General features: G+C 44.7%; 1 protein-coding gene across 6 annotated transcripts in view; it reads right to left on the bottom strand.

Moving 5' to 3' along the window:
• Numa1 (nuclear mitotic apparatus protein 1) overlaps window positions 1-21,182 on the bottom strand; it is a 69,190-nt gene that overhangs the window by 29,388 nt on the left and 18,620 nt on the right. For 2 of the 6 annotated variants that reach the window (XM_029540953.1, XM_029540968.1), the window contains exons 1-2: window positions 13,389-13,593; window positions 6,780-6,850 (exon numbers count right to left, since the gene is read on the bottom strand). In XM_029540953.1, coding sequence (XP_029396813.1) covers window positions 6,780-6,821 — 42 coding nt within the window. In that variant the 5' untranslated portion in view covers window positions 6,822-6,850; window positions 13,389-13,593. Of the gene's footprint in view, window positions 1-6,779; window positions 6,851-13,388; window positions 13,594-13,848; window positions 14,025-14,235; window positions 14,492-21,182 lie in introns of those variants that run through there. The other 4 variants (XM_021187209.2, XM_029540965.1, XM_029540957.1 and 1 more) reach the window with 4 other exon arrangements.

Raw genomic sequence — 21,182 nt, 5'->3', positions numbered from 1 at the left:
AAAAAAAAAAAAAAAAAATCTATGGGCCGGAGCGAAAGGGAAGGGGCGTTGAGGAGGGTGGGGAGAAAAACTTGCTGTAGTCATAGTGTCTCTTCACAGCAACAGAAATCTTAATGACCTTGGCTCTCTGGTCCCAAATAAATCTTCCTTTCTGCCCACAAAGCGGCCTGGTTTCATAGTTTCTCTGTGCCATCACTTACATTTGGTGCCTGAAACCTGGGAGGGACACTTAACCCTCCAACAGGTCCTGTCCCTCCTGGCTGAATCAAACTGCTAATGTTTGACCCTCCCAGGTCAGGTCACTTCTGCTGGCTCCTGTCACCTACCATATTCAACTCCAATTTCAAAGTCCACCTCTTCAGCTGCTTCCCCTTCACCTACTATAACCATTTGCCTCTTCTGCCTCAGCAGAGCTGCCTGCTCTGTCTCTCAGTGCATGGAGTCTATCACAAGGCTGTGCTGGTATCAACCAGCCTCCCTACACCCTTTTGGGTGTCCCATCTTGTGGAGGACGGACATCCCTCCACTGACCCTGAGCATCTCTCTGATACATCTCTAAGTCCACCCAGAGACACACAGGATTGAAATTCTTGTCAACACAGCTCTCAACCCTCTGAGCCCCTCCCATTTCCTTGCTCCGCCCCTGACTCCCTCCCCACCTGTCTCAGCTCCCTCCTGGAGCTTCCTGTGTCCCTAACTATGACTATATTAGCCAGGACTGCTAACTATACTCAACAACAAGCTTCTAAAAAGATTTTTTTTAAGGTAAGGAACATGTTTAATGAGTAAGGTTTATAAATCCCTAAGGTCCTTTCAGGCTAGCAGAAACTGACCTGAAGATGTGTGCCTCCTTGTCTTTCTCCAGCTATGTGGAGAAACTGAGGAGAAACTGATATTCTGTAAAGGTGCACTATGAAAACAATCAGGAAAGTAAAGCTCCTAGTCACTCTGTGAACTGTATTTATGGTTTAAAGTTTTATTTTGATGCTAAGGAATCCTTAATTGAAATTTTTAAGGCTCAAACTGAGCCGGGCGTGGTGGCACATGCCTTTAATCCCAGCACTTGGGAGGCAGAGGCAGGCAGATTTCTGAGTTCGAGGCCAGCCTGGCATACAGAATGAGTTCCAGGACAGCCAGGCAGCCAGGGCTATACAGAGAAACCCTGTCTCGAAGGAAAAAAAAAAAAAAAAAAAACTGTAAAATCCTAATCTTATAAAAGGTACTAACTTGTTATAAATTGTTAAAGATAATTAAGACATGCAAGTTAATGGTAAGCTTAAGCCTTCTGTCCATGTTGTCAAGTTAAGCCTAAGACAATTAAAAGAAAATAAAGAAATGCCTGCTCCCGATGGAAGCCCTGAGGTCTTCTCCAGAAGATGGGGCAGTGGACTTCACCTGGAACGTGCTTCCATGTGGCTGCAATAATTATAGGTGAAGAACTTCCCCTCACCTCACCCACCCCCAGGAACCTGCCCAAACATGAGACAAATGTAAAAATATACTTCCTGTCCTTGCCTCGTCAAGGTAGGTCAATTCCCCAAGTCCCTCTGCTGGGAAAACTCTTGCATCCTCTGGACCTGAAAACCTACGACTGACACAACCCTGGAACCTCTCCCCCAGCAGAGCCATGGAGATCACCATGGAGGATCCCAGGCTGGCTGCGTGAGAAGCCAATAAGTCTCTGTCATCTAAATTGATACAGAGGGAATCTGGTCTATACATCGTACTCAAATGCATCCTCACATTTCTGTGATGGAGTTGATGGTGGGCTCCAGCTTTACCACTACAGCCAACCTCAGCCAGCACCTCCCCCTGGGCTGCAATTGCCAGATTATAAAACTAAGCAGACCTGCCCTACAGTGCGTGACACAGGCAGGCCATAGACATCTGCACATGCTTGCCAACATGCCACACAGAAGGGATAGAGGATGTCATTCAGGTACCTGCCAGCCATGAGGCCAGCCTGCACCAGGAGCCACCACAATGTGTAAGTCTGTGGTGGTCAGATAGGAGAGAGAGTGGAGCAGCTTAAGTATTATGAAGAAAGATGGAACTGGAGACTCCAGGGTGGAAAGGAGTAGCCTGTTGTGAGAGGCCAGCCCTGCCTCCTGGGCTCATGGTGAGGTCCCAGCCAGAGCTGCTGCTGAGGGCCATGTCTGAGTCTGTGGCTCCATAGAGGCAAGGGTCATTATCAATGCCCATGGCTCATATTGCTACAAGAGAACATGGGGATATCCCTAGTCAGGGCAGCCATGAAGGACCACCTGGATGTCTAGAGACTGTGCAAAATTGACCCTGTCCCTCACTGGATATGGTGCTCTGGAGAGCTGCCCTGATGCCCTGGTGAGCCAGTCCTGAGGGCATGTGTGAGAGAGCTGACACTGCCATGGGGTCTGCCATGGGGTGGCACAGGTACAGAGGTGATGCCCTCTGCCCCTTGAAACCTCAGGCAGTTAGGATAGCTACCAACAGGGTCAGGAGCTTGGGAAAGCTAGCCCTCAACATCACCTGGACAGCACAACAGAGATGACTCTGGTCAGGGCTCAGGTGAGCCAGCCCCAAGTGCAAGAGCATGAGAGAGCTGGCCCCTTCACTCATCATTCATCTAGTATGAGGTGACATAGGTACCCTTTGCTACCTGTGGCAGTTGGGAGAGGTGGCCCTGGGGTCATGAGAGCAAAAATGCTAGCCCTGCTCCTTGCCTGGGCAGTACAGTAGGGCTGGCCCTGGTCAAAGGGTGCAAGTGAGCCAGCTCTGAAGTTCAGAGCTCGGGAGAGCTAGCCTGCACTCATCTGGCATGAGGTGGCATGGTTGCAGGAGTGATACCCTCCCTGCCCCCTCCCCCCTTGACACCTACAGTAGCTGAGAGAGCTGGCCCTGGGATCATGAGAGCAGGAGAGCTAGCCCCACTCCTTCAGTGGCTGTAGCAATCAGAAATGTGGGCCTTGCACCTCATCTGGGCAGCACAGTGAAGCTGGCTCTAAAGGCATGGGTGCTGGTGAGGAGGCCCCCAAGGGCATGATAGCAAGAGAGCTGACCCTCCCTCCTGCTGATGGTGGCATTGGGTGGCCAAGAAAGAGCAGTGCTGGAGAACTCCCTCTGGTAGTGTGGAGAAGAGAAAGCCAGTGGGCTGACTAGCTGAGCTACTGCTCAGACCCAGATCCAGGGTTCTGAGATGACCCACAGAAAAATCTCTATTATCTGTGAATGGTTGGGGTGTGTCAAAGGACCAGTCCTTATGTTCCAAAACTGTAGGATCTCCATGACACAGGGTGACAACAGGATAACCAGGAGTCCTGATAAGGATACAATATCAGTGGTGTCACAGAAGCCAGAGATCTTGAACCAGACCAATGAAAGGGGACATACTGTAGGACACACCGTGACATTCGACAGCTTCCTTTGCTTTTGTTATTTTTGATTTGTTTATTGTATTTTTATTTGGAGGGAGGTTGCAAGGGTGAAGGATGGATATGAGGGGCAGGGAGATGAGTGTGACTGAGGTGCTTGATTGAAACTCACAAACAATCAATAAAAAGTTAAAATAAAATATCAGGCTTTTTTTTCCTAGAGCTAGGTGTCCTGCTGAGAGGGGCAAACTCATAGACAGGTTTACCCTGATGACAACTTCATGTAGAGAAAGGTAAGCTCACAAAACAGGTTTCAATGTAAAAATTTTGCTTTTTATTGATTTATAAATATGAGAATGTTTTATTCTGGTGTTATTTGCTTAGGATAGGAAATTCAAAGGTAAAGAAGTTGAGATTCAGATGGGCAGCACTGATGGTGCATGACTTTAATCCCAGCACTTGTGAGACAGAGGCAGGCAGACCTCCGCGAGTTCGAGGCCAGCCTGATCTACAGAGCAAGCTCTGGGACAGCCAGGGCTACACAAAGAAACCCTGTCTCAAAAAACAAAACAAAACAAAACAAAAAAGGAAGTTGAGGTCTTCCATTCCTAGGCAGAGCATAAATATCAGTGTGAGGACACAGCTCGCTGGGTAACTCAAGCACTGCTGGTCTGCAGCAATTTATCACCACCTACCATTTACAAAAGAGTTCCAAACCATACTTTAAGTAAAGCAAAATATAAATCACTGAAATTTTAGAAGAAAAAAATATAACCCTTCACCAACAACATTTTAATACATTCACCTTCAGCATTTTTATGATTTTTCTTTTTCTTAAAACAGTGCTGGTGATAAAAGGCAGGCCTAGTGAGTAAAGACAAGCACTCGCTCCGCCATGAAGCCCCACCTCTACAGAGCCCCGTTAGAAACAGTGTTTGCAGGGGAGTGTCGGGTGCCAAGTTAGAGCTTCACACTTGCTAGTAAATGCTTAATACTCAACTACAGTCCCAGCACTGACGAAGGTTTTTTCTTCTAGTCTTTCCCCTGAGGTAATTATTTTATTTTTATTATGTGTACAAATGTGTACCTCCATGGGGTCATGTTTATCAAGCACCCCTAAAGCTGGTCTTATAGGCAAGCCACTAGGTTCATCACCAGCACTGAGGAGGAAACAGAGGAGGAGGAGAGGAGGAAGAAAGAAAGAAAAGGAAGGAAAGAAGGAAGAGAGGAGGAGGAAGAGGAAGAAGGAGGAAGTGAAGGAAGAGGAGGAGGAAGAAGAGAAAGAGGAGGAGAAGAAGATCATAACAATGCTGAAAGTGAATTATTAAAATGTTGCTGGTAAAAGGTTTTATTTATTTCTTCCAAAATTTCAGTGACTTATACATTTATAGGCAAATTTGTAAGCTGCCTGATGTGGTACTAGGACCAAACTTTGGTCCTCTGCAAATGCAGTAAGTGAGTACCCGTAACTGGTAAGCCATCTCTCCAGCCACTCTGGGTAATTCTTTAAACGACAGTTTTAATTATCAAGTACATGTATATGTTTTATTTTGTGTGTAATTGCATATATGTGTGTATGTATATGGTATGTGTGTGAGCACATAATACATGGTATATGTGTTAAGTCAGAGGACAATTTCTGATATCAATCCTCACCAACCTTGTTTGAGATATGGTGTCTTTTGTTATCACTGTTCACAGCTATGTAGAACAGGCTAGCTGGCTTTTGAGCTTTGGGAATTCTCTTGTCCCTACCATATACATTGGCTCAGGTGTACTGGGATTATAGACATAGGATAACATGCTTGACTTTACATAGGTTCTGAGGACTTGAACTTGGCACTCAGGTTTATGTTTTATCTACTGAGCCATCTCTCCAGCCCTATTATATTTTATGCCATTTTTTTCACAAACAAAAGCCCTGTTTCAAGCTGCTACCATAAAGTTAATTTGTGAGTATTTTGCCTGTTGTACATAGCATGCAGTACCTGAGGACAAAAGATGTCAGGTCGCCTAGAGCTGGAGTTATAGAAAGTTGTGAGTCACCATGTGACTGTGAGAATCAAACCTTGGTCTTCTGCAAGAGCAGCAGCAAATGTTTTTAACTGTTGAGACATCTCTCCTCTCTCCACTTCTAACAATAAATAAATCTTTTTTTTTTTTTTTTTTTTTTTTTTTAAAGCTAGTGTTCTATCCATTCTAGCAAGAGTAACTTTGGGTGGTGTGAAGGCTGCCAGTGAACTCTACTCTCCTCTATGGGGAAAAGTCAATGAAGCATTAGCAGAAAAACAAGGGATCATCAACAAATTCTGCTATGAAAATGGTTGGCCAATCAAGAAAATGGAGCCATCTTTCAAAACTGGATGAACTGAGTAAAGAAACACTGAAAAACACATGAATTACACTGAGAACTGAATACGGTACCCTAAATAAACCTGTGCAAAGTGACTTGCTCCAATACTGTCTGAAATTAAAGGTGGGTAGGAGACTTTAAATAACTTTTAGCAATACTGATAGAAAACTTAATACTGCTACTGAAGAAAAAATCCCCCTTCTTAATGGTTATAGATAAACGCAATGTACATCATTTTTATAATAACCATAGACTATATTCTATCGTATTTAGACTAGAATATTTGAGAACATCTATTATAAAAAGTAGTTACAAAAATGCTGTACTTCAGGATAACAATGCTACCCTAAGTCTCACATAATACTGTAACTCATTTACATCCATTTCTGGACTTAGATAAAGACTTAACAATCTTCCCACTGAGAGCACAGGAAAACGTGTATTGTACACTGTCAGGTGAAAGACAATACTGTCTTCATTTTACAATACACTACATTTGGCTGCTGCTATTTTTATTCAGTGAAGCAACAATAAGGAACACATAAAATTCTACCTTCATTTTAAAACAGAGGAGAAGGAAGAAATACAGCAATGGGAGCAAACAGAAACATAATTAAAGACAATGAGGAAGACCTCATTGGTTAGGTCTTTGAAGACCAAAGTTCCTGCCAACGTGGACCCTCAAGGTTAATAGTCAATCGTTTAGCCAGAAAAGAAGTATACAGCCCAGTGTGGTCGTGCATACCTTTGATACCAGCACTTAAGAGGCAGAGGCAGAGGCAGGAAGAGCTCACTTAGCTCCAGGCCAGGTAAGACTAGTTACATAGTGAGACCCTGTCACAAACAAAAAAGAAAAGTATATAGAACAGATGAGACTGGGTTCACACTCACAGTGTCCCAATGTTCTGTTCCATGACCAAAAGTAATACCTCAGAGAATCCTGCAATGAGCTATATGATATGCAGCAGTATCTATATGAAAAGTTACCTGGTCTGCAAATGAGAAGACTTTGCAGAGCTCTGGCTTACAGAATGTTTTTCTGCTGCACATCTTATTAAAAAAAGAAAGCTACTTACCCAAGAGAGGAGCGTAGCTGCCCGGGTGGCATGGAGTGTCATCTTTCTGATTCCAGCTCACTCCAACCCACCTAGAACCCAAGAGAAAAAGCATGGTTAATAAATCGAGATCTCCGGTCAATAAACAGAAGAAAAGCAGTTTCATTTACCAGCTCTGAACACATCAACAAATCACTAGCACTAAATCCACTGAAGCAGCACAGACATTTTGAGACTGCAGAGACTGCATAATTACTCTAAAGCTGATATTGTCAGGGTTTACTGCAAAGAATTTTGCACTCAACTAAATGTTCATAATCACCCAGTTATGGAAAACACAACATTCAAAGTTAGTCTGTATTCTGCTCTTTGGGACACGGTACCCTTCAACAAGGAACAGTCATGGTTTTGAAAAACAACCAGGGGCTGGAGAGATGGCTCAGAGGTTAAGAGCACTAGGTGCTCTTCCTGAGGTCCTGAGTTCAATTCCCAGCAACCACATGGTGGCTCACCACCATCTGTAATGAGATCTGGTGCCTTCTTCCAGCCTGCAGACATACATCAGGCAGGAAGCTATATACATAATAAATCTTGAAGAGAGAAGAAGAAAAACAACCAGGGCCTGACTACTGATTCCATGGCACCATGGTCATGTAACTTTAAACAATTAGCATAACCTCTTTCGTCCACTTCTTCATCTGCAATATGGATCCACATAAACCTTCTTACCTTACTGAAACAATGCAAATAGCACAGTACCTTGCACATAACAGGTAATCAGCACAAATTATTTCTGTTCTTAATAAAGAGGTTGATTTCTGGTTCTTCTTTACAACCAAGTCTATGGACTTGGAGATCTTCCTGCCTCTGCCTCTGCCTCTGCCTCTGCCTTCCTACCTGGGCTGGGATTAAAGAGAAATCCATAGCACCAGCAGCAATGGGTACTGGAGATATGAATTCAGGTTCAGATACTTGGGCAGTAAGAACTTTACCTACTAAGCCATCACCCAAGCGCCCCTACCCCCAGGGAACATTTATTATAAGATTAGGCACTTGTCCCAGTATTCTTACCCCCAATTTCCTTTGCCCCTGGGAATCTGCCATTTGCCTGCCAACAGATGAGACCCATGGGATCACAGACTTTGGGTAAGTATTTCCCAGTACGTCTTATCAGCCCCCATGACTCCCACAATCTCCAAGAGCACAACTCTCCTCTCCCATCTCCTGCACAGCTGCTCTCTCTGTCACTACTCTAGAAAGATGAGCAAGAATAGAAAGGCATTTCACATATACAGTTCTACAAATATTACATCTCTAAAATGTAAGGTCAGCAGAACCAACAGATGCTAAGTACTTTCTTAACACAAAGTACTAGGAATAAGGAAAAAAAAAAAAAAAAGACATCATTTTTTGAGAATAAGGCACTAAGTCAAGTAACCAAGAAGAGACTCATACTCTGGTAATACAGTTCCCATCATGCCTTGGAACCTCCTATCCAAGTGTGCTCTACTCATCCACCAACCAAGTCTTTTCTTAGTCCCTACTTGTTTATCCTGTCCTGGAATCTACTTGGGAAACAGAAGACAGTGACATCACTGCCTTTGAGGGTTTTTTTAGAAGGGTGAGGAGTAAAATTAAACATACTTGAATCACTAATAAAAGAAAATAATTAAATGTTAACTGTAAGTAACTACTAATTATAACTAACTACTTCCTAACCCTGTAAAACTTAATGTGGTAACTATCAGCTGTTCTATCAGTGACATAGACTGAGAAATGAGCCAATTTGGTCTTTGGTTGGTCGCGAGTAAGGTTTTTCTCAAAAGGACAGACATGCTAAAGGACCCACGTGTTCCTCAGCCCTGGATGATTTCCTTGTGCCTGTCTGTGGGCACTGACTGCCTGCCCAGCCCTTGGGATCAGTCCACGATGATCTTAACCGGTGCACTGAAATTAGGCTTTTTGTGTATGTGTAGCTGACCAGCCTATAGCTTGAGAAACCAAACTTAGCCTGTAGGATGAAGTCAACTGCTCAAACTGGTGTGTTCAGGTCAGAGTTTTTATAGCTATGTGAAATGCTTACCTAACCTGTGTAAGGTCCTGGGTTCAATTTCCAGAACTGGAGGGGGAAGTCTCTGTAGTCCTCAGTAACAAGCCAAATGTAGCTTAGACCCTGGCAATGCTCACTACCCAGAAATCTCATTTACAACGGGAAATAAATCTTATCTACTCAAAGACTCTACAGGTATGCTGCTTTAAAAAAAAAAAAAAAAAAAAAAAGCTTTCTGACATCTGTGTGCTCACCATGGTGCAATTCCACCTGCACACACAATTTTAAATGTAATGAAAACTTAGAAAAAAAAAAAAAAAAAAAAAAAAATCACCTGAGGCTTAAGCAACCTCTTTCTTTCGTCTCAGAGGCAAAATTTACAAAATCCCTCTGGTGTCCTCCCCAGAAGAACATACCAGGTACAGAAATTAGGAATCCAATATTTAACACTAGAAACTTCTGAAAGATCTTGTCAAGGATCACAAAGACCACTTCCTCAAGACACCAGAGTGCAGCTTTAGGAAGGCATAGCCACTGGCTGGTAATGATGGCTTCTCTGAGTAACAATGATTGAAACCAGTGGCAGATAGTGCTCAGCACTGGGACTACAGCTTTAAGCAGACTTCAGCGCAGCAGCCAAGGGCTCTCAGCCAAAGCACTATCCTCTCCACCCTCCCCCTGAAATCTGAGGCAGGCCCCACCCAGAGGACTGGGTGATGGTGATGGAAAAACAGATTCCCTGCAACTGTAGCCTTCTGTGAGCCATTTCACACAAGGCTCTGAGACCCACCCCAACTCACTCTGACCCCAAGGACAACAAAATCCAGATGGTATTGCAGGACTCTGAACCTTACAGAGTTTCCACATACCTGGTTCTATGAAAATGAAATGTACCCACAATCCAAAAAATGAGGCTTCCCAAAAGCTGATAAAGTACCCTTTCTTTTCCCCATTCCAAGGAAGACAGAGAAAAGCACTGACCTTGCATATTTATTGTCCCCTCTGTCCTCTTTACACTTTCCAAGCTGCCATAACATAGTTCCCAGTATCATGACCAACCAATTTCCACACTTAGAAGATATCTTCTATAAGCTGGGTGGTGGTGGTGCACAACTTTAATCCCAGCAGTCAGGAGGCAGAGGCAGGGGGATCTCTGTNANTTNGAAGCCAGCCTGGTCTACAGACTGAGTTCCAGGACAACTAGGGTTACACAGAGAAACTTTTGTCTTGAAAAACAAAAGAAGGAAAGAATGAAGGAAGGAAGTCCTCTATGTTTCCACAAAAGATGTGTCAGAACAAGGAGAGTGACATCAAGAAATACGCTGCCATCTGGTTGCACGCCCTGGATCTGAAGGAGTTAAAGAGTAGCCACAGTTCCCTATAAGGGCTGAGGCTAATGTGAACCACCTGCTAGATGTAAGAACCAGACCAGAGAGGGGTCAGGTTGCTCAGCTCTGGAGGTCTCTTCTGAAAAAACTTGTCGTTTTAGGTGATATGCCAGAGGGTCTGTGAGGCAGCCAAACTCCTTCCTCCCATGTGCCACCCCTTAGTCTGGGCTTCAGCTCCCTCTTAACAGCTACCCACCTGAACACCACCACCTTACCTCAAGATAATACCAAAGTGAACTTTGGTCTTGGCTACTAACCTGTTCGAGTTCTCAACTTAGGAGCCCCTGCTAGCACTGAACACTCATTCTCTTACTGCTCCTACTCCCAGAATGTTAGGGCCACAGGCTTCCACCTCAAGGTGTCATTCCTCAAACCCACCAGGCCCCAACTCCAAAGTTCCAAAGGCTTAGAGACTCACAGGTAAGAAAATGGCTGCAGCATCTGTACACCTGAGCTCAGGCAAAACCTAACTATCAGTTACCCTGCTATAAAAATTCCAGGCTCTTGCACCACTCCCTAAAATAGATACCCTCTCCTTCCTGAGCAACTTCTGCTCTGCTGGACTGAACACTGATATTGGGAGGAATCCATCAAGAAACATAGGCAACTAACCTGTAACTTGGATCTTACCTGGCTTGCTACCTTAGAGGGCCCTGGCAAAGGCCAAGCTACCTTGATAAAATGTTTATTCACTATACACGGGAGGTGGAGGCAGGAGGATTGCTTGTACCCAGTCTTAACAACAATAACAATAACAAAGCCAGGTGTAGTGGTCCATGCCCTCAGAAAGCAGAAGCAGGCACATCTTTGTGAGTGTAAAGCCAGTTTGGTCCACATACCAAGTTCCAGGCCAGTCAGGGTGACATAGTAAAATCATTTCTCAAAAAACAAAAACAAACAAATTTTAAAAAAATGGGGGGGGGGGGGCTAGAGAAAGGGCTAGAGAGATGGCTCAGTTGTTAAGAGCAGTGACTGTTCTTCCAAGGGTTCAGAGTTCAATTCTCAGAAACCACATGGTGGCTCACAATCATCTGTAATGGGATCTGATGCCCTCTTCTGGTGTGTCTGAAGAGAGCTACAGTGTACTCATTAAACAAACAAATAACAAATAACAAACAAAAACAGAGGAGCTGAAGGGAATTGCAACTCCATAGGAAGAACAACATCAGCTAGCCGGACCACCCAGTGTTCCCAGACATTAGACCAGGAACCAAGGAATGCACTGGGATGGAGTGCACACCTGACTCCAGATACATATGTAGCAGAGAACAGCCTTGCCTAACAGCAATGGGAGGGGAGGCCCGTGGTCCTGTGGAGGTTTGATGCCCCAGCTTAGGGGGATGCTAAAACAGCAGGGTGGGAGAGAGTGGGTGGGTGGGGAAGCACCCTCATGGAGACAAAGGGGAGGGGGTAGAGGGTGGATGTAGGATGGAGGGTTTTGTGGAGTGGTAACAGGGAAGTGAGATATCATTTGAGATGTAAACAAATGGAATGATTAATTTAAGAGAGAGAGAGAGAATATCAAAAAAAAAAAAACAAAAAAAACAAAAAACAACAACAACAAAAAAACCCAACCAATAAAAGGAGTTGTCTTGCTGGTATGTCCTCTGGCTAACTAAAAGGGTCTGAGTTGTTTTGAGATGGTTTTCCTTTAGTTTTTTTCAAGACAGGTTTTCTCTGTGTAAACCTGACTATCCTAGAACTTGCTCTGTAGACCAGACTGGGGTCCAACTCAGAGATCTGCCTGCCTCTACCTTCACAAGTGCTGGGATTAAAGGCACACACCACCACCATTCATACCAAAAGAAAAAAGGGGGGGGGGAGGCCAAGAAAAGCATTATCTTTTCTCTATTGTGGGGGAAAGCCCTGAGTAGGCTATGTGAACAAGTCAATTGTTTCTCAGCATTACTGCAATCAAAAGCAAATGAAGTTATTGGATGAATTCTCTACTTGCTCTAAGGCACTAACTTTCAGCTCAGGCCTCTCCCCTCTGCACACACACCACTCTCTTTGTAACCTAGATTTCTGACTCAGAGTCCTGAGAATCTGGAAAGGAATGAAGAGACTTCAGGGAAAACCCACATTCCGTTGTTTCTTCAAAAAAAAAAAAAAAACCTCATCCTTACAGTCTCCCACCTCTGGAGCACTTTGAAAGGCTGAGGCAGGAAGTTGGCTCTGAGTTCTAGGGCAGGTAAGGCCACATGATCAAGACCCTTGTCTCAAAAGGGGAAAGAGGAGGAGGCAAAGAGGTTTTCATGACCTAAAAGCCTCCGGAGGGCTGAGAAACTCCCAGAAGTAAGGATGACAGACACATGACATCTAGGAACCGGGAAGCTCCTGACAAGAAAGTCCGAACACCAACCCCTGCGTATTTACAGTTTTGAGACTGCAGAGTACAGATCTGCAGATGTAATCGCCAACCTTCAAGAGTTCCCTTTTCTGCCCTATAAAACCCCGAGCCCTTTGCATCTCTTCAGCCTCCACTCCCCAGAGACTGCTGCCCTTCATTGTTCTAATTAAAGGACAATCTGCTTCTGTTGAGGTCAGTCTATTTTCACATTGCCTGGGTTAATCCAGAGCTAACAATACTGATACCTATTCCTTTCCCCCGTGTTCTGTAAGGTCATGATCGGAAAATGTTTGCAGAAAAGTTGCAATCATGAACTAGACTGCGGCCTACAGGCAGATACTGTGTGAAGTGCCCGCGCAAGCGCACATACACAGTCCTCTGGGGCAGTTAGTTCATCAGCACCTAACCTCAACCACTACATTCACACACTCAGATCCCTGGAAGCTGACAAAAAAAACAAACAAACACGTTTTCATTGTCCAACACCGCAAAAACATCTAGGACCACACAAGGAAACAGGGAAGCCCTCTACTGGGCCGTCTCTACAGCTCTAGGACAGGCGCACACATTACTCCCTCCAAACAAAAACACGCTGACATCTATGAGGGGAAAGAAAGGCGCCAACTCCCGGATGTTGGCAAGCTCTGCGCAGGGCCAGCGCCTGTTTCTCAGTGTTTACTTGTTCTCCCTTTCCTCTCCCTCCCCTTTAAGGATGGCGCAGCAAAGGGAGGTGAGGGGGATGAACCACCCCACCCTCTTGTCCATTTTTTGAACAACAACAACAACAACAAAAAAACCCGAGAAAGAGTGAGGGAGAAAAAGTCTTAGCGTGGGGGCCTTACCGGACTCCTAAAGCCAAACGTATCTACAGGTTTTAATCCGCCATTAGCACTTAAATCTTGAAAGGACAGGAGTAAGGGGGGGGCAGTGGAAAGTAACCCCACACACAAAAGAAAAGTTGTTGGGTTTCTTCTCAGTCGGCCAGGCAGAAGCAATCTTCCTGGCTGACAGCCAGAAGTGCGTCACAGCCAGGAGTCTGCTTTCTTTAAAGGCACAGCGAGCTTCCGCGCGGTCTGGGAGCAGCAGCGAAGCCAAGAGCTCTGGGGGAGGGGACGCCTACCATGGTGGAGGACCCAGGGGAAGCCTGCCCGTGCCCTAAAACCTGAGCAGGACCTGCGGGGGCGGGGGATGGCCTGGGCGCAAGCCCGCAGGCTCCATTGCTGAAGGGAGAGCACGCGCAGCGAGGGCTGGAGGCTGTGGCGTAAACACAAAAGCGCACCCGCGGTGGCCGGCCTCACCAACCTGAGATGGCCAGGACACTCCCCCTTCGCTGCTTTCCAGCAGGGCTTAAGGCAGTAGCAGTGACGGCCTGTCCACCTCCGAAACCAACCCTATCGGGCAGGCCCGGAGCCGCCGAACCCACGGCCAGCCCCTGGCGGGAAACGCGCCCGGCGCAGAGGAAGCCTGGGAGCGGAGCGCAGGGGGGCCGCACGGCGCAGGCCTTTTACAGGGGCGGCTTCCTGCGGCGCTGCGAGGGGGGCGTGTCTGCAGGCGCACACCGCCCGCCGGCTCCCCGCACACAAAGCGCAGGCCTCCTTCAGGCGCGCTGCCTGCCTGCCTGCCAGCCTGCCCGCCCCAGGACTTGGCCACCCTAGCCCGTTCTCCGCAGGCAATCTCTTCAGCTCGTACCTTCTGCGTAGCAAGGCCAAGATGTCATGCTGTGTGCCTGCTCCTCCCACTCAGCCACCCAAACGAGCGGCCCAGGATGTTTCTGGCCGCGGAGCGCAGGCCTCGCTGTTCTGTCCCGATAGCTGCGCTATTGTTGACTGGAATGGCCGCCAAAATCCCAGCTGTGCTGCCAGAACCTAATCCGCTGTTCCTTTGGGCATTTGTGGGGAGGGGCCGAGGGGCCAAGGCACAGTTCTGAGTATGGCAGGCGCTGGCTACAGCCCTCAACAGGCACAGGCACAGGGACTCATCATCCTCAGAGTTTGCTGCAACTATATGACTAAAAGAACTGTCACACTCAGACAAGACCACGACAGCGTTGCCACCCACTGGACACCTGCTGGGATAGTTAAAAGGAATTCCTTCACTTTACAACTAGAAATATTTAATGAAGTATGTGTAATGTATTGCTATTAAACATTGTTAATACTCATACAAGAATTACCCAAAGTCTGAGTTAGGGTTATAATTCCACAGATCAGAAATGGACTACAAGTTTTATCCCAAGATGGTACATGTTAACTCATATAAAAGATGCAAGGAAACTAACCAGTTTAGATGAGGGAAGGATTAGAAAACTGAAGTGATATTTTAATATGGATCGTCAAGCACAAAATCAAATTTTTCCTCTTGGGAAAGGGAGAAGCAGAAAGATGTGATAGCAATGAGAGACCAGGTGCCGAGGGTGAAGTGAGGTCAGATTTGGGAAACCTTGAATTTCAAGGATTCAAATAAAGGGTTTGAGATGGTTTTAACAGAGAGCTGTGGTATGAGCCAGATTAACCTGATAAAATGGTTCTCTGGCAGCAAGGTGAGTTAGGAAGCTACCCCAATAAATAGGAAGGTGCTGAGAACACAGATGGTAGAGTAGAGAATAGTTAAAAGAGGAATGAGAACACTGAGGAGAAAGAAGCTGACAAAAAGCAGGAGACTCAAACCCACCATGGCGCTGTGTGCTTACAGTCCTAGGAAGTGGGAGGCTGGGGCAGAAGGACAGTCTGATCTACTACTAGAGTTCCAGTCCAGCCAAGGCAAGAGTAGCAGTCTAGCTCCAACAAAACAAAACTAGGAGGAGGAACTGTACAGGGAACAAAGTATATGGCATACTGAATCAAATGTGAGGAGGAGATGGGGGTCTGAAGAAGAAACAGGACATAATAGACAGTAAGTAGCTAATGCTTACTAAGAACCTACTAACGTGCCCCAAACCATCCTACTGACCTATCAGGCATCATTTCATTAGGCTTCAACACCTCTTTATGAAGCAGGTAAATTACCACTCAACTTTAAGTTGACTTTTTAAAAAGACTTACTATTTATGTGAATACACTGTCACTGTCTTCAGACACACCAGAAGAGAGCATTGGATCCCATTACAGATGGTTGTGAGCCATCACGTGGTTGCTAGGAATTTAACTCAGGACCTCTGGAAGAACAGTCAGGTGCTCTTAATCGCTGAGCCACCTATCCAGCCCTACCACTCAACTGTAGACATGAGGCAACTAAGTCACAGAGTGACTATCATACACACACATCACAAATCACTTGCAGCTAACTACATAACCCTGGCAAGAATTCCTCAAATTCCTATATGAACAGAGCCTCCTCTGCTTTAAGGTACAAGTATGAACTCAGTAACATTCGCAAGGTCCCCAACACACTGACTTATAGCACAGAAGGTGCTAGTGGATGCTTCACAAAGGTTGGTTTCTGTCACCAGAGTGTCCCAGCAGAAGGTTTACCAGTGCTAAAGAAGTTGGAGATATTCCTCTTGGAACAGGGGATGGTACCTTCAGTATGACCGCCTTTTCTCCACCAGTCCCTCTCTCCTTTACTTTATAGGCACACCTCAAGTCTCAATCCCTCCAATATGAAACTGGTAACAGTAGTGGATTATTGGGGACAATCACTTGAGGACTTCCTACACTGTATGCTTTTATGGTTGGATTTATTTTTTATTTTATTTATATATTTATTTATTTATTTGGGGGGGGGTTGTTTTGTTTTGTTTTGGGTTTTCGAGTCAGGGTCTCTCTGTATAGCGCTGGCTGTCCTGGAACTCACTCTGTAGACGAGGCTGCCCTCGAACTCAGAAATCCACCTGCTTCTGCCTCCCGAGTGCTGGGATTAAAAATGTGCACCACCACGCCCGGCGGCTGGACTTATTTTTAATAACCATGTACAAAAAGACACGATGGCTCAGCAGATATGCATGATCTGGTCTGAAGACCTAGGATCTACATGATAGATGAGAACTCACTCCCAACAGCTGTTCTCTGACACACACAAACACAGGCTTTTAGTGTTTAAAAATTATGCAAGTCATGTACAAAGATCAAGAAATGGTTTTATATATATTTTCGTGAAAGTCTTCTTCTCTTTCATCTAGAATTACAACTCCTTAAGGACATACCCCAGTTCCCTCTCTAGGATCAGCCATAGTCCCTAGCTTACTAAAGCTCATTAAATCTGTTCCATTGAACTACATTTGTATGGCAGCTTTCCAAACACAGTCTCTGGCTACTAAAAGAATGTTGTGTTGAGTAGAGGGGATGAGGTGTTGGTGAGATCCATACCCAACACTGCAGACACATTGCTCTCCCAGACCTACAGCCTGTTCTCACCATCCCTCTGTAGTCTGTACTTAGCAACTGCTATTAGCAGAAAGGACAGCTCATATTCAAAGGACTACCACAAATACAAATGTTCACATTTTATGAAAAGAAATGGCAAAAATAATTAAAGACTGGCACACCCTAAAATTGTATGGGATGAAAATAAAAGAGTTGCTAAACTCCCTATCAGTCTCTGCAGTTCCATTTGGTACTGTCAGCCGTGAATCTTCAGTGAAGACAGAATAGATCTCTCCATCTTGCCCCTGCTCTAAACACAAGGTAACACGTTCCAGTTGAACCGCTGCTGTAGGAGGCTTGAAATCTCCTCTAGAATTTCCCTGCCAAGTCCTTACACTTCTAGGCCAACTAACATATGGGCTAGCCAGGAAGTTTAGCTAGTTTCTCCACTTCTCTTTCTTCTCAGCCAAGAAAGATCACCTGGCTCCTGCCTGGTTCTGCAATCCACTCATTACCCCACCAAAAGGGGCGGGGGTGGGGGTGGGGATAAAGAAAGGAGTTTTGGAAGAACTCACAATGCAGGAGGAGTGAGTTCTGATAGAAGTTGGAGAGTGATAGTAAGTTAGAAGCACACAGTTGTTCAAAAGGGTCTGGTAATACTCCATCTCCCATTGTAGCCAGTAGGCTGCAGCAATTTGGTATTCATTTTATTATTCTTGTTTAAAATGTCAGTGTTGGGCTGGAGAGATGGCTCAATGGTTAAGAGCACTGACTGATCTTCCAGAGGTCCTGAGTTCAACTCCCAGCAACCACATGGTGGCTCACAACCATCTGTAATGGGATCCAATGCCCTCTTCTGGTTTATCTGAAGACAGACAGCTTCAGTGTACTCATATACATAAAATAAATCTTTAAAAAAAAGTCAGTGTTATAAGTTTTAATGTATACTATCCTTTTGTTACAGTTTGAAGAAATGACAGGAGAGAGTGGTGAACACTGCCTAGCATATGTGAGGCTTTTGGTTCCATCCTTCGTAATGAAAAACTAGAGAGTAATTCCCCAGAGGCACCCCAGAACTGGGTTGACTCTAGTATAAATAATACTGTCCCAAGGCCTCTATAACCTGGCTCCAGTTTTACTTCCTATTACACTTATGCCCTATCCAAACTCTCCACCCTGCCAGGCAGGTCTGTAATTTTAGATGGAATGTTTTATGTAGACGAATGGCTCTAGGGTCAAATACAAATAAGCCCTAGATCCAAATTTTGGTTCTAACATTTACTAGCCAGGTGACCCTAAGGTTATTTAATCTTTCTTATTCTCATGTTTAATTTTCTCTAAAATAGAGATAACCATAGTATTTACCTCATTGAGCTAATGTGCAGATTAAAAAACAAAGCATGGCAAGTGTTTAGTACAGTGCCTTAGCACTATTACTTACAGTAACAGCAGCATTTTTATTTATTTATTTATTTATTTATTTATTTTCGTTTTTCGAGACAGAGTTTCTCTGTGTAGCCCTGGCTGTCCTGGAACTCACTCCGTAGACCAGGCTGGCCTCGAACTCAGAAATCCGCCTGCCTCTGCCTCCCGAGCGCTGGGATTAAAGGCATGCGCCACCATGCCTAGCAACAGCAGCATTTATTATGCCAGGATATCAAGTGGCAGAGTGAAGACCAGAACACACTGCATGTGGTTGTTTCAAAGCTCAGGAAATCTAGCCAGGAAGTGGTGCTGCATGTCTCAGCACTCGGGAGGCAGAGACAGGCGGACCTCTGTGAGTTCAAGGCCAGCTTGGCCAACAGAGTAAGTTCCAGGACAGCCAGGGCTACACAGAGAAGCCCAGTTTTTAAAATTTAAAAAAAAAAAATTCTGAGGTTCAGGAGTTGAGTGACTTGTTTACACAAGCTAGTCTTTTAAGTAGCCTACCATCCCCCCAAAACTATTCTCTATTGCTTTAAAGACAGTCACTGAATAATTGAATACATAAGCTGGTACACTATCAACAGCACAGAAGAACCTATACATCTATCTTCTCAGAATCATCTTTTTAAGTCAAAACAACCACATAGCTTTAAAAAATAAGAACTGAAGGACTAGAGAGCTGGCTTGGTGGTTAAGAGCACTGGCTGCTTTTCCAGAGAACCTAGGTTGAGTTCCCAGCACCCATATGGCAGCTCACAATTGTATTCCTCTAGTTCTAGAAAATTGATACCCTCTTCTGGTCTCTATAGGCACCAGGCACACACAATACACAGACATATATGTAGGCAAAATTACCCATACACATAAAATAATATTTTTTAAAATAGTCACAGCCAGTTATAGTGTCATATACCCTTAGTCTTAGCATACAGGCGGCAGAGGCAGGTACATCTTTGTGAGTTCAGGTCATTTTGGTCTATATGGAGAGTTCCAGACCAACCAGAGATACATAGGTGAGACTGTCTCAAAAACAAACAAAACAAACAGAGCCGGGCGTAGTGGCGCACACCTTTAATCTGGATTAAAACTGCACTCCGGAGGCAGAGGCAGGCGGATTTCTGAGTTCGAGGCCAGCCTGGTCTACGAAGTGAGTTCCAGGGCAGCTAGGGCTACACAGAGAAACCCTGTCTCAAAAAACAAGCAAACGAACAAACAAACAAACAAACAAAACAAAAAACAGCAAAACTTATCAGAAGCAACAAGCATTGAAGAAAAGCGTTCCTGTGGAAAATGTTGGTGATAGCTCAGGGTAAGAAAGGGAAGCTGAAAGGAAAGGCAGGCAGGCAGTCACTGCAGCTTGTTGGAGAGATGTACTGTTTCAAAGGTCTGACCTCCAGCTCATTTACCATCACCCTCTTCGCCCTCTCCGCAGGGCTGTGGCTGGTTAATGAGTCACTGTTGCAAAGCCTGAAGCTTCCAGGGGAGAAAAGCAGAGGGCAAAAGCAACTCCCTGAGAGGACTGATTCATCAAGTCCAAGAGTCCCCACTCAATTCTCCCTCAAGATGGCCTTTCTACAAAACTAAGAACCTGTTGGCCCTGTCTCAGTACCACAGAGGAGTAAAATGGCTGTGTGTCCCTATAGGAAATATATCTGCCATAGTACTTGCTGGAATTGAACTCAGAACCTCTGCAAGAGCAGTCAGTGCTCTTAACTGCTGAGCCATCTCTCCAGCCCAATGAAATAACTTTTTAAGTGACTTGTGGTATAAACTTTTTCTAAGAAGATATTTTTTTCCTTAATTTAATTTTATATATCAAACTACACTTTAAAAGTGAATCCACTTGGCCAGACATGATAGCACACTGTAATCCAAGCACTTTCAAAGCTGAAACAAGATCAAGGTCTTATTCCAGGACAACCTTGGCTAATAGCAAGTTAAGTTCGAGAATGCAGTTATATTAGACCGTTTCAAAAACAAAAACAAAAACAAAAAAGCAGACAATCAAAAATAAACAAACAAAAAGTAAACCCTTTTAAATGGCATCTTTATATAGAGCCCTGGGATACAGATAAAAATAGGTTTGCATAAAGATATTTGGAGCTCCACCTGGTTCTTATAGCTTTTGTAGAATGGAATCACTGTCAGCCCCAAGCAAGAAGTGACACAGGTCTGAAATACCTGACAAGAAGAAGAAAGAGACAATTTTGAGAATTACTTTTGAGAAGTCTACAGAGAATTATTAAGAATGAGGAACACAAACTTCTAGAAATACTTTAAATTTCTAGACTAATACATGGATACCAAAACCAAAAAAGGTATGCATATATGCAAGAATAGTGACAATTCCCTTTTACTGAGAATAGTATTAACTCTATCAAACAAATATTAATACTGTTATCCTTACTGAAGAGGTTTGAAAATGTTGAACAACAATCCAATTATCCTGAGACTCATATGTATGATTAATATGCAAACACAAGTCTGTCTCACCTCAAAGTTTATAATCTAAACCAGGCAGATTGAGAGTTGGGTCTCTAGGTGTCTCCTAGTTGCAAGTAACTACAAACTAGAGAAAACTCTGTTTGGTTCTATACCCATAGGTCTGGGTCCCATTTGAAACAGCGACAATAATTAGAAGGTCTAAAATAGGATGACTATCCTCACTTATTTAAAAGTAAAAGGTTAGTCTATTAATTCGCACTTGAAATTTATTTATCTCCCAAAGCCTGTCTCACACAGCTGCAGTAAGTACCTGCATTAAGAGAGGACACGGGCCGGGCGTGGTGGCGCACGCCTTTAATCCCAGCACTCGGGAGGCAGAAGCAGGCGGATTTCTGAGTTCGAGGCCAGCCTGGTCTACAGAGTGAGTTCCAGGACAGCCAGGGCTACACAGAGAAACCCTGTCTC

This window comes from Mus pahari, chromosome 1 (assembly GCF_900095145.1).
Source record: "Mus pahari chromosome 1, PAHARI_EIJ_v1.1, whole genome shotgun sequence".
NCBI classification, from domain to species: domain Eukaryota; kingdom Metazoa; phylum Chordata; class Mammalia; order Rodentia; family Muridae; genus Mus; species Mus pahari.
This window is presented reverse-complemented; position numbering and strand designations above follow the sequence as displayed.